The sequence below is a fragment of the Mustela nivalis genome (assembly GCF_964662115.1).
Source record: "Mustela nivalis genome assembly, chromosome: 9".
Lineage (NCBI taxonomy): Eukaryota > Metazoa > Chordata > Mammalia > Carnivora > Mustelidae > Mustela > Mustela nivalis.
Genome location: NC_139028.1, coordinates 119,462,924 through 119,475,175, shown reverse-complemented (window position 1 = coordinate 119,475,175; position 12,252 = coordinate 119,462,924). Strand labels below are relative to the sequence as shown.

Below are 12,252 nucleotides of genomic sequence, written 5' to 3'. Positions count from 1 at the left end.
CTCTGGGACCCCCTCTCCGAACACACACGTGCTTTGGGGAATGCCAGGAGGCTTGGGAGGCCCACAGTCAGCACTGGAAGGGGGCGGGACGTCTGCCCAGCTCCAAGCCCTTCCTCAGAAAAGCCCTCCGCATCGGGGAGGTGGGCCCCCGCCACCTTTGGGCATTGCCCGGCCTCGGAGAGGCTGCTGGGGGTGGGTCAGGGTCTGCTCATCTGAGTCCCCTGGCTTGGCCGGGGAGGGTTATCTGCAGGCCGCAGGGGATCTCCCCTCCTGCAGGAAGCTGTCTGCTGGCCCAGCTCTTTGGAAGGCGGTGAAATTGCTGCCTTATAAGGATTCTAGTCTGCACAGTTCCGGTCTCCCCCGGGGGTCTTGCAGGCCCAGAGCCTGGGTGCGGTGCCGGGTCTGCGCGAGGGGCCCCACCCCTTCCTCCTCCCGGCCAGGGTCCAGACCGGCCGGACCTCTCACTGGGAACGGAGGAAGTGAGCCAGGGCGGGACAGAGGTCTCTTCCGTGGGTTGGGCCAGTAGCAGGTGGGGGTGGGGGGCAGATAACCCCGTCCCGCACAGGAGGACGCTTCCCGCGCAAAGCCATCCGGCTCCACAGAGGCGAGGCTCAGCCCGGACACCTGCCCTGGGAACACACTCCCTGGGGGGTCCGCGCCCTGTCCAGGCCTCGGGGCCGAGTTGGGTGGTGGCAAAGGACCCTGGCTGGGCACTGAGGGATGGAAGGGAAGACTGGGCCCTGTGGTCATCCGGTGCAGTCGGGGGAGGGGCGGTCCTTACTCCTCAGGCCTCAGTGCCCCCCTCTGTAAAGGAAGGGGCTGCTGGCCCTGGACAGCGGGTGACGTGCCGCAGGCCCTCAGGGCCCCCCACGGTGGACACGGTCGTGGAGGGGGTCTTGCGGAGCCCGGGACACGAACCCCGGCTCCCAGAGCCGCCCGGCGCGCGCGTCTGCCGGCAGGGGGCGTCCTCGCGCCTGACTTTATGCGCCCGCGCTCGACGGGCTCGTTCCCGCGCCGCCCGCCGCCGCCGGAGCGCACGTGCGCGTGCACGGCACAGCGAGCGTGTGTGCGTGCGCGCGCGCGCGGCGGCGGCGGCGGCGGCGGCGGCGGCGGGCCCTGAAAGCGGCGCTCGGAGCCCGAGGCGGCTCCGGCTGAGGCGGCTCCAGAGGCGGCGGCGACCCGCTCCCCGCTCCGCGCTGCCCGCTCCGCGCTGCCCGCTGCCCGCTGCCCGCTGCTCCTCCGGGCGCGCCCGCCCAGGCCGTTCCCCGGGGCCCGAAGATGCCGGCCGTGTCGAAGGGGGACGGGATGCGGGGTCTGGCGGTCTTCATCTCCGACATCCGCAACTGTGAGTGGCCGCGGCGCGAGACCCGGCCTGCGGCGGCGGGGGCCCGGGGCGGACCCGGACGGCGGGGGCCCGGGGCGCGGGGCGGGGCGGGGTGCTGGCTGCGGACCCGGGGGGCGGGGGTCCGGGCGCGCAGGCCCGGGGGTGCGGGGTGGGGTCCGGGGCGCGGAGCTAGAGGGCGGGGGTGCGGGGGCGCTGGCCGGAGTGCGGGGTGGGGGGTCTCGGGGGCGTAGGCTCGGGGTGTGGGGGTGCGGGGCGGGGTCCCCGGTGCGGACCCGGGGGGCAGGGGTCCCGGGGCGCAGGCCGTAGTGCGGGGTGGGGATCTCGGAGGGGGGCGTAGGGTCGGGGTGTGGGGGTGCGGGGCGGGGTCCAGGGTGCGGAGGGCAGGGGTCAGGGGGCGCAGGCCGGAGCTGCGAGGGACCTGCAGGGCTCTGGGACGCAGGGTCGGGGTGGGACTGGGGCCTGCGGCTAAGGCAGCAGTGGGGCCGGAGTTGCGGGGTGCAGGGCGGGGGGGGGGGGGGGCTGTGGCATCGGTGACCGGTTCCGACGAGGACCCCCCCACCCCCGCATGATGTCATCCCGAGCAGTCTGCTGTCGTCTAGTGATGGAGCATTTAACCCAGCGTTTCCCAGAGCAGCGCGGCTCTGCACTGGGGGAGTGGGGACAGCCCTGTCTTGCCGGGCTCTGGTGGCTCCCCCTGATTAAAGTGACCCATTCCCGGGGGATCCAGACGCAGGGCAGTAGAGGGTGGGATGGCTTTGGGGCGACTGGCCTGGCTGCTGTGTGCGTTCTCGGGGACATGCGTGTCCCCTCACGGTGGGACAGATCCCAGCAGAAGGCCGGCCAGGAGGCTGGTGGGGGCACCGCGGGGCCACCCAGAAACCTGGCTTTGGTCTGCAGAGGAGCTACGGTGCTCAGAGAACGCCGTCCTTTTCGTTTTAAATTAGACACAAACCAGTTTCCTACCTGGTGCTTTGCTGCTGCTGTGCGTTCGGTGGACAGTTGCCTGACTTCTTACCTCCGGGCCGGCGTGGTCTCGAGGAACGTCCCCGCACCGGCCGGTAGATGCTGCCCTGTGGGGCCTACCCTTGACCCCTCCCCTGCTTAGACCGGAGGACCCAGACGCCCGGCTGGGTCTCCCCAAGACTGGGGACGCTCAGCTCTTCTGTCCCTCTCCGTGCGGTGAGAGAAACCGAGGTCCGCGTGGGAACCTCTCTCAGAGCCGAGCTTTCACACGGAGATTTTCCTTCCCTTGCTGTTCCGCACGGTTAGGGTTAGGGTTGGGGTTAGGGCTAACCCCAACCCTCACCGCAGGGGAGCCCTTGGCCGGAGGGCTCGCAGCCCTACATTAGCAGGGATGTCAGTTCTCCTATTTTCGGAGGAAAATGCGGTGGGCAAGAGAGACACTGAGCTCGAACCTTGTCCTGGACAGCCAGTCACCTGCGTATGAGACGTGTGTCCTGTGCTAGGTGGGCATTGGAGTGGCCGGTGGGTGCCTGCCCCGCACGGAGGACTCTGCAGGGACTTGCCCATGGACCGTAGGGCAGACTTTCCCCAGCCCCACACTGTGGAGCTTGGGGCCCGGCCCTTGTCGAGCTGAGCTGCCCAGTGACGGTGGAGAGCGGCCTCCCGGGCCTCTGGACAGTCGCTGCCTCCGTGCGACAGCCACCCAAGTTGTGCAGACACTGTGGAGCGGGACACGGTCTGCTCCGGCGCAGGGCCAGGGGATAGACCTGCGCTCTCCCGGAGGAGCGTCAGGAGGGAGGCGCGCCTCGCCCTCCTGGGGGGCAGGTCTCTGTTTATTATGGCCCCTTCCTCCGAAACACCTTTGCGACCGCGCTGTGCCCTGACCTGTGTCCCATCCGTCGTAGTGCTGCGCTCCTTCCGGGCAGTGTCGTGGGCTTGGGGTGCTGTGCCCGCGCTGCCCCGGAAGCCCCGTGAGGCGGGCTCCGCGCCCGTCTTGTTCGTCATGTCTGTCCTCAACTGCTTGCACAGGGTCCGGCATGAGACATGTGCCCAGGAGGAGCGTAGGCGAGCGAGCCAGAGAGGACGTCCCTGGAAGATGGTTTGTCTGACGGCACTGCAGGTGGAGGGGCCGAGACGTGCTCGCGGCCGGCCGCAGGGGTTAACCTTCGAGGCACGTGTGGGCTGGTGGCTGCGGGTGGTCTCGGAGAGCTAACCCTGGCCAGAGCCGGTCTGCATAACCCCGGTGGGGCAGGGAGAGCAGTCCCTGTGGCCCCCTTTCCTTGCCCACCTCTGATTTTGTGTGTGTAGTGGGTTCTTGGTATGATGTAGGCAGGCTCCATGCAGAGAGGTCACTGAGTTTGTGGCAAGGGTCTGGACCCTGACTGCTTCTCACCTGCTTCACGATCCAAAGCCGGGGGCCGCTGACCTCCAGGTTTCTCAGCTGATGAAGAGGGCGCCTTCTGAGCTAGAGTGTCACTGAAGCCTGGTTCAGCTCTAAAACTGCAGCTCTCCTTAAATTTCTCCCTTTAAGGTCTTCAGGGGTGGCCGTGAGCCTCTGCACCTCATGTGAGTCGTTCACTTCGGGTGACTGGCTGGGAGCCTTCCTCCTCTTTTTTTTTTTTTTTTAAATATTTTATTTATTTATTAGACAGACAGAGATCCCAAGTAGGCAGAGAGTGAGGCAGAGAGAGAGGGGAAGCAGGCTCCCTGGTCAGCAGGGATGCTGAGGCAGATGCAGGCTCGATCCCAGGACCCCGAGATCATGACCTGAGCCGAAGGAGAGGCTTCACCCACGGAGCCACCAGGCGCCCCTCACTTGATCCGTTTTGATTAACTTCAGCCGAGAGCCGCTGAATTTGGCTATTGTGAGTTTGGTGTATGGGAGTTAATGAACTCTTTCTTTCTGTCTGTTTTTAAATTGATATTTAAAATCCTAACCCTTTTATTTAGTCTCAATTTTTAAATAATTTTTTGTTTTGAAATACATATAGATTCACAAGAAGTTGCAGAGAAACGGAGCGACAGGGAGGTCCCAGCACCCTTCACCCCACCTCTTCAGAGGGGTCTCTTGCATAACAGTACAGTTTCAACACCAGGAAACTGGCATTGCTACACTCCACAGGGCGTAGTCACATTTTATCAGTTTTACCTAACGGGTGTGTGTGGGTGTGTGTGGGTGTGTGTGGGTGGGTGGGCCTTTGTACTTTTATCACATTTAGCTTCACGCAAGCCCCACATGAATCGGAGGGAGAGCTGTCCCGTCATCCCGGAGCCCCTGTGTTGCTCCGTAGAGCCCGCCTACCCCTTCCCAGCTACTAGTCTGTTCTCCGTCTCTACGTAACATCCCAAGGAGGTTGTGTGACTGGTGTTGTGCGGTATGTGACGGGTCCAGGTGGGCTTTTCTCACTCGGCACAGTCCCCCGAAGCCCATCCAGGCGGCTGCATTGATGTTTATCATAGCCAAGTGGTGGATTTTTAAAAAAAATTCTTTAAATTTTTAAAATTTATTTTATTTTATTTTTTTAAAGATTTTATTTATTTGTCAGAGAGGGAGAGAGAGAGCGCACAGGCGGGGAGAGCAGCAGGCAGAGGGGAAGCAGACTCGCCATCAGCAGAGAGCCGGATGGATGCGGGGCTCTAGCGCAGGACTCTGGGATCCTGACCTGAGCCGAAGGCACATGTTTAACTGATGAGCCAATCCAGGCATCCTGGATTTTGTTCCTAAAGATTTATTTATTCGCAAGAGCGAGCGAGCAAGAGCACGAGCGCCGGTGTGCAGGCGTGTGCATGTGCACAGGAGCAGGAGGGAGCAGAGAGGGGTCAGGCAGGCTCCGCCCCCCGCACGGCGCCTTCTCAGTACCGAGATCGTGACCTGAGCTGAAACCTAGGGTCAGACCCTCAGCCGAGGCACCCAGCGCACCTCAAGGGATGAATTTAAAGAAAATGAGAGAACTGCTGACATTGGGAAGAGAATAGCTCTTTGCTCTTCAGTTCCTTTGGCACTTTTGTTTACGTTCACACGTGTGCTTTGTTGGCAGACGGTCGTACAGAACTTAACGCGTGTCTTTGTGCGCCGCCGTGGACGGGTCAGCGCTGTGACCGTGCTGAGAATGTAAAACCCTGCTGAAAACACCAGACTTGGAGTGGATTGCAGAGTAATCAAGACTGCAGTGAGAGAGAAGTGATAGGTCTTCATTCTTGTGAGACCCGTGGTGTAGCCAGTGGGCAGGAGATCGCCACTTACTCCTCTGCGCACGTGGGGCGGGGGCTGTGCTGTGCAGTGCAGATGAGTTGAGACCCGTCCTCGGGCTTGGAGGCATTTGGATTCATCCCTCGGGGCACTCACTGGAAGGAAGGGAGACGAGTGGAGAGATGTAATCAGCTGTTTGGCAAAAGCCACATTTCCCGAGTTCTTGGAGAAAGCGTGCGGTTTCGCTGCAGGTGCAGCGACAGACTGGGGGAGTGTCTGTGCTCTGCTCGTTGTGTTGGGCACAAAACGGTGTCCTTTCTGTCTCTGGTAGCGTTGTTGGCCTTGGGCATCCCTTTGAATTGGTTTTCAGCATGACTAAAGTTTAAAACACTTATTTGTTTATAAAATTCCATTTGTTCCGAGTCACAAGTTGAACGTGGAGAAACTGAACATAAAAAATTGAAGTTCCGCTTAAGCATCAGTGTAGGAAGTGAAACGCGACGTTGGTACCTGATTTTCCTTAGTAATGATAGAGATCAGAGTCAGGGTTTGCCAGTCTGCTTTTTAACTTCTACAGTTCTTAAAAAAAGATTGATGTTCATTTTCGTCTTGACAGGATGTTTAAAAAATGCTGACTTTTTGAAAAAGAATGCTCTTCTTGCTTTTTCTTTTGCACTCTTCTGCATGATTTATATTCCTTGGAAACGGATTTAGGAAGTGTGTGGCAGAGACGGAAGGGAGGGAGGGAGCGGCATGCCGGGAGGAGGAAGGAAGTCTTTGATCCAGGTTGAATTTTTCTGCCGAGGTGGGTGGTCACTGCTGCTCGGAAATACCTGTGTGTTCTTCCCTGTTTCCCTCCTGGCTCCTCTGGAGCGGGGACCCCGTTTCTTCCATGACAAGCTGGAGTGTTGTGTACGCGAGCTCTCATGCCGGGTACTTCACATCACTTCTCTTTTCTCTCTCTGTCTCTTTTTTAGAGACTTTATTTATTTATTTGACAGACAGAGATCACACGTAGGCAGAGAGGCAGGCAGAGAGGCAGAGAGAGGGGGGAAGCAGGCTCCCCGCCGAGCAGAGAGCCCGATGCGGGACTCGATCCCAGGACCCTGCGATCATGACCTGAGCCAAAGGCAGAGGCTTAACCCACTGAGCCACCCCGGTACCCCGACTTCTCTTTCCTCTTAAAGTGGTTTTTGCTCTGTTGTTTTGGCAACAGCATGTGTCAGGATTTTGTAGTTGCAGAGTTATTGGGAAGACTCTCTTTGGGAGATTAAGTAGCATCTCCTTGGCTTTTAAAAAATCGCAGAGCCAGAGCTGAGGGGTGGATTCAGCCCCAGACAAGGGGCTCCCCGGTGGGAGCTCCTGAGTGGGCGGGGCTCGGAGCACCTTGGAATTCCTCAGGCCAGGGCTGTCTTCCCTTAGTGCAAATTTCAAAGCTTATAAGACTCCCAGAACAAAAAGTGTTTTTGTGAGTCTTTGGTGAACTCATTTGGCGAAAATACAGCGACGAAGCTCTGTGTGGCCTCCCTCCTGTGCGAATGTGCACAAGTGCATCGTGCTTCTAGGCCAGTGACTGGGTCCTGTGCTTCCTCCTAGAGTCTGAGCCCTTCTGGATTCTGGGACGCATCGGGCCTTGGGTTTTGGGTAAGGGATGGCATCTGGATCTGTTATGTGAAATTTGTGGAGTTCAGAGAAATAGAACGTGTGGTCCCTGTTCCCCCGAAGAGCTTGCAGACAAACGACGAGTTCTGGCCAGTGGACTCATCCTTACTGAGCGCTGCCTATATTCAGGACTCTGGATCGCAGAATTAGGGGAGTAAGCAGTTGTCCGGTAACAAGATGAATCCTTGCCCTGAAAGCACGTGGGGAGGTCCTAGAGGGCAGACGGAATAGCAGAGGAACACCAGGAGCTCCGGCACCTACAAAAGGTAGTTCTGAGTCAGACTTGGGAGTGTTTCGTATTTACCCTTGACCTTGTGGAATATTCTTTTTTTGTTGAAGTGTGTTTGGTCCATTCCCTCCCTGGATCCAGCAGGATGAGCTGAAGGTGGGATAGCTAGATAGGAACGGTGCCCTGCTGTCCGCCTTCATGGTGCTCAGCACCGGGGTCTGATGCTGAAACCGCAGGTGGGATGGGGCGCCTGGGGGCTCAGTGGGTTGAGCTTCTGCCCTTGGCTCAGGTCAATCTCAGGGTCCTGGGATCGAGCCCCGTATTGGGCTCCTGGCTCGGGGGGGCCAGCTTCTCTCTCCGCCTGCGGCTCCCCATTTGTGTGCTCTCTCTTTCTGACAAATAAATAAATAAAATCCTTAAAAACAAAACAAAACACACGTTTGGGAGCTAGAGTGTTGGTGGTTTCTGCCCTTTTCTGTGCAGTGTGAAGTAGATTGGATAATTTTGCTCTCACCTTAACACAACGAATGGTGCTCTTAAGTCACTAGAATGAACAGTTTTCACTGGGTCGTGTGATGTCTCAGATTTAGGTGATCAAACTGCGCTTATTGATCCTGGCATTGACCTTTTTAAACATAACTGAGTTCGTGATGCAAGTTTACATGGTTGAAATGTCATGAGAAGTTGTATGTGCCTCTTGCTTAGGCCACGTTCAGGGCGGACGGGTTCCGGGGGGCGGTCCCGCAGGGAGGTGGGAGCTGAGGCTGAGCGATAAGATTAGCCCTCGCACTCGCCCTCGCCCTCGGATGGAGGGCCGAGAGGGTTCTTGGCGGTGCTTGGGGGAAATAGGCAGGGAGGAAGTGACCTTGTTGGCCAATAGTCCTGGTCGGGAAGAAGGGCAAGGAGAGTGTGGGGGTGGCGGGGTGCGGGGTGCACGGGGCCAGAGAGGGAGAGGCGAGTCCTAGCCGTGCCGGACTGTCGGGACTGCTTAGGAGATGCGGTGTGACCTTGTGACACTCGGGGTCCTGCCCGCCTTCACGCGCCACTTCCCGCCAGCTCTTGGTTCTTCTTCCCTCACTGTTCCCGGCCAAGGGGACGAGGGCTGTGGCCCAGTCATCGAATCGTGGGCGTGTGGGGTGGAGTCAGGAGAATTCAGTGGGAGTTGGGAGCTCCCGGGTGGGAAGGTGGGGGGCACGGCCGGCGAGGGCATGGGGCCTGCGGTCGGGCCCTTGGAGTGGTCGTCTGTGTTAGTGCGGGTGCGACAGGTTGGAGAGGGCATGATGTGCCCCACGAAGAGAGGACGGTCTTTGCAACAAGGCTGAGACCCACTCCTTTGCTAGGCTCTGGCCTGGGACGGCTCCCTCAGCTTCCTGCTGCCTCAGGAAACAGGGACTTGAGGGGGAACCAAAGTTTCTGCGGTGCCCTGGGCCGGATGCTGGTGCTTTGGGCCGGATGCTGGTACTGCTTCCTTTCATCTCCCACTTTTGCAAACTGTGGCTCTCTGGAGTCTGGAGTCTTCAGTTTTGCTCCAAATTTGAACCCAGGGACAGCTGTGGCGGTTTTGTGTGTTCCTTGGGTTCTGGGTGTTTCCCATCTCCCTCGTCACATGCCCAGGATTTGTCATCTGTTCACGAGTAAAAGTGTGGGGTCAGCATCCACATTGGGCTGCCTTGTTTCTGTTTGGCATCGTAAGGTGTTTTCCTTCCCGTTAAACTCCCTCCTGGTGCCAGGTCAGGAGCGTCATAAGGACTGGTGACGTCGCGGACCTAAAGCACTCGCAGCTCCTTAGGCAGGCAGGGCCGTATTGGGATTTGCGTGGCCAGCCTGCCTTCATGTAATGTGCTTGAGAGCAATTCCATGTTTCTAATATGGTTTAAAAAGCACAGAGAAGGGGCGCTGGGTGGCTCAGTGGGTTAAGCCTCTGCCTTCCACTCAGGTCATGATCCCAGGGTCCTGGGATCGAGCCCCGCATCGGGCTCTCTGCTCACCAGGGAGCCTGCTTCCTCCTCTCTTTCTGCTGCCTCTCTGCCTACTTGTGATCTCTGCCTGTCAAATAAATAAATAAAATCTTAAAAAAAAAAAAAGCATTGAGAAAAGATACTCAACTGATGCTGTTTTACTTTTTTATTTATTTTTTATTTTTAAAAGATTTTATTTACTCATCTGACAGAGATCATGACCTGAGCTGAAGGCAGAGGCTTTAACCCACTGAGCCACCCAGGCGCCCCACAACTGATGCTGTTTTAGATGACTACTGAACTGATAGAAAAAATAGAGCAGGAAAATGAGTATTTTGAAACACTTTTGGGTGGCATTTATTGCTACTGAAAAATACAGTTCTGTAGCTTTAAAAAAAAATTTTTTTTTTAAGATTTGGTTTATTTGTGTGTGGGGGGGTCCAGGGGTGCGTGCTCTCGTGAGCAGGGGGAGGAGCAGAAGGGGGTGGTATTCTGGAATCATGAGCCAAACAGCAGACGCTTCACCCATTAGGCCACCCAGGTGCCCTCCCCCCTGCCTTTCTTTTAAATGTCAGGTACGGCACGATCAGATCAGAACCTGAGTTTGAACCTTGTTGTGCCCATGGGAATCAGAGTCTTCTGTGACAGTTCATGCTGGACGGTGCCAGGCAGGGGGTGTGGTGAAAACATGCCTCCTTCCGCGAGTCTTCAACAGGCCTTTCTTCTGTAGGACACATTCTTCACAGTCTCTGCTCTTTCTTTTCTTTTTTAAATTTAAATTTTTTATTTTGAAAAGATTTTATTTGGGTGGCTCAGTGGGTTAAGCCTCTGCCTTCTGCTCGGGGCATGATCCCAGGGTCCTGGGATTGAGCCCCGAGTCAGGCTCTCTTTGCTCCGCGGGGAGCCAGCTTCCTCCTCTCTCTCTGCCTGCCTCTCTGCCTACTTGTGATCTCTGTCTGTCAAATAAATAAAATCTTTAAAAAATAAAGTTTTTACTTAATTATTTGACGGAGAGAGAAAGAGAAAGAGCGAATACAAGCAGGGGAGCAGGCAGAGGGAGAAGCAGGCTCCCCACCAAGCAGGGATCCTGATGCGGGGCTCGACCCCAGGACCCTGGGATCATGACCTGAGTCAAAGGCAGACATTTACGAAGCCACCAGGCACCGACCCCCCCCCTCCCCCGCAGTTATTTCTTTTAATTAGCTTGTAACTTTTGTTCGAGTAAGCAGAGGTGGGGGGGAGGTGATTCATTGTCTGAGGGGCCTTTTGTGCCAAGTTGTTCACTTCCTGAGGTTTTCTCTTTTTTCTTTTCTTTCTTTCTTTCTTTTCTTTTCTTTTTTTTTTTTTTTTGAGATTGTCACCCATGGGTTGGAGTGGTGGACCGCTTGCACAGATGCTGGTCGCAGAGGGGCAAGAGATGCTTTTCTGTTGGGTGCTCAGGTCCGATGTGTGTTCTCTCCTGCGGCACTTGCTGCAGATGTAATTGAAATCTCTTTAATATTAAGTGGTCAAAAAACCAAAGTTCTTCCTACAGTGTTCTTATGGTTTTGCTATACACTTGGTACAAGCCCAAGAGTGAAGTATATTTTGAAGGCATGTGTTTCAAAATTCGTTTATTTTTCTGGATTCTGTTTTCTGATTTAATTGTACAATTCATTTGTTCGTTCATTTGCGAAATCTGTTGAGCACCTGGTATGTGCCAGGCACTGTCTCTTCTAGGCCCCGGGATTCAGTGGTTAACCAAATGGACAAAAATTCCTCTGCTTTCAGAACCTCAGTGCTTACGAGAGTAGGCGGACAAAATAGATGAGAAAAATATGTATTTATTTATATCCATTCATCTTTTTGTTGATCTGTTGTGGAGGAAAATCAAGTAGGGAAGATGAACAGAGAGGGGGGAAGGTTCTTGATATCAAAGAATGTGGTCAGGTTAGGTCGCCTGAAGAAGGTGTGTTTTTTTTTTTTTAAAGATTTATTTATTGGGATACCTGGGTGTCTCAGTTGGCTCAGTGTTTGCTTTCAGCTCAGGTCATGATCCCAGAGTTCTGGGATCTGACCACTGGTTGGGCTCCCTGCCCTGTGGGGAGCCTGCTTCTCCCTGAGCCTCTGCCCCTCCTCCTGCTTGTGCTCTCTCTCTCTCAAATAATAAACAAAATCTTAAAAAAAAATTTTTTTTTAATTTGCCGCTTTTTAATGCTAAATCGTTTTTTTTTTTTTTTAAAGACTTATTTATTTGGCAGAGAGAGAGACAGCAAGAGAGGGAACACAAGCTGGGGAGTGGGAGAGGGAGAAGCAGGCTCCCCGCTGAGCAGAGAGCCCACACTGGGATCATGACCTGAGCCAAAGAGAGAGGCTTTAACCCACTGAGTCACCCAGGTGCCCCAAATAAACAAAATCTTAAAAGAAATGTTTATTTATTTGATAGAGAGTGCGAGCAGTGGGAGGGGCAGAGTGCGGGAGAGAGAATCGTAAGCAGACTCGCTGCTGAGCCTGGTGTACCACTGGGTTCCCTCTCAAGGCCCTGAGAGCATCTCCTGAGCTGAAAGCAAGAGACGGATGCTTAACTGGCTGCGCCACCCAGGCACCTAGCATATCTAATTTTTTACTGGATGCCAGACGTTGTGAATTTCACCTTGTCAGTCCTAAATATTGTTGTATTTCTTTAAATATCCTTGAGTTTTGTGCCAGGATGAAGCTCAACTACCTGAAAACCGTTTGATTCTTAGAAGGAGGGACGGGAGCAGCCTTTAGTCTGGGACTGATTTGACCCCACCTGGAGGGATAGCGCTCCTGCTTAGAGCTCAGCTCCGTGCCCTGGTTTTATGAGATTTCCCTCTGGCTTGCTGGCCCTATGCTGCCTTCCATGGTTTACCCTCTGGTTTCTTTCCAGTGGCTCTTTCAACAG

General features: G+C 55.7%; 1 protein-coding gene across 11 annotated transcripts in view; it reads left to right on the top strand.

Moving 5' to 3' along the window:
• Positions 1–566: 566 nt before the first annotated feature.
• AP2A2 (adaptor related protein complex 2 subunit alpha 2) overlaps positions 567–12,252 on the top strand; it is a 78,745-nt gene continuing 67,059 nt past the window's right edge. For 2 of the 11 annotated variants that reach the window (XR_014316400.1, XR_014316401.1), the window contains exon 1: positions 1,042–1,345. Coding sequence is in view for 4 of the 11 variants with exons in the window: in XM_082749339.1 (XP_082605465.1) it covers positions 1,279–1,345 (67 nt within the window). In the remaining 7 variants the exon portion in view is untranslated. Of the gene's footprint in view, positions 1,346–12,252 lie in introns of all 11 variants that reach the window. The other 9 variants (XM_082749334.1, XM_082749342.1, XM_082749341.1 and 6 more) reach the window with 7 other exon arrangements.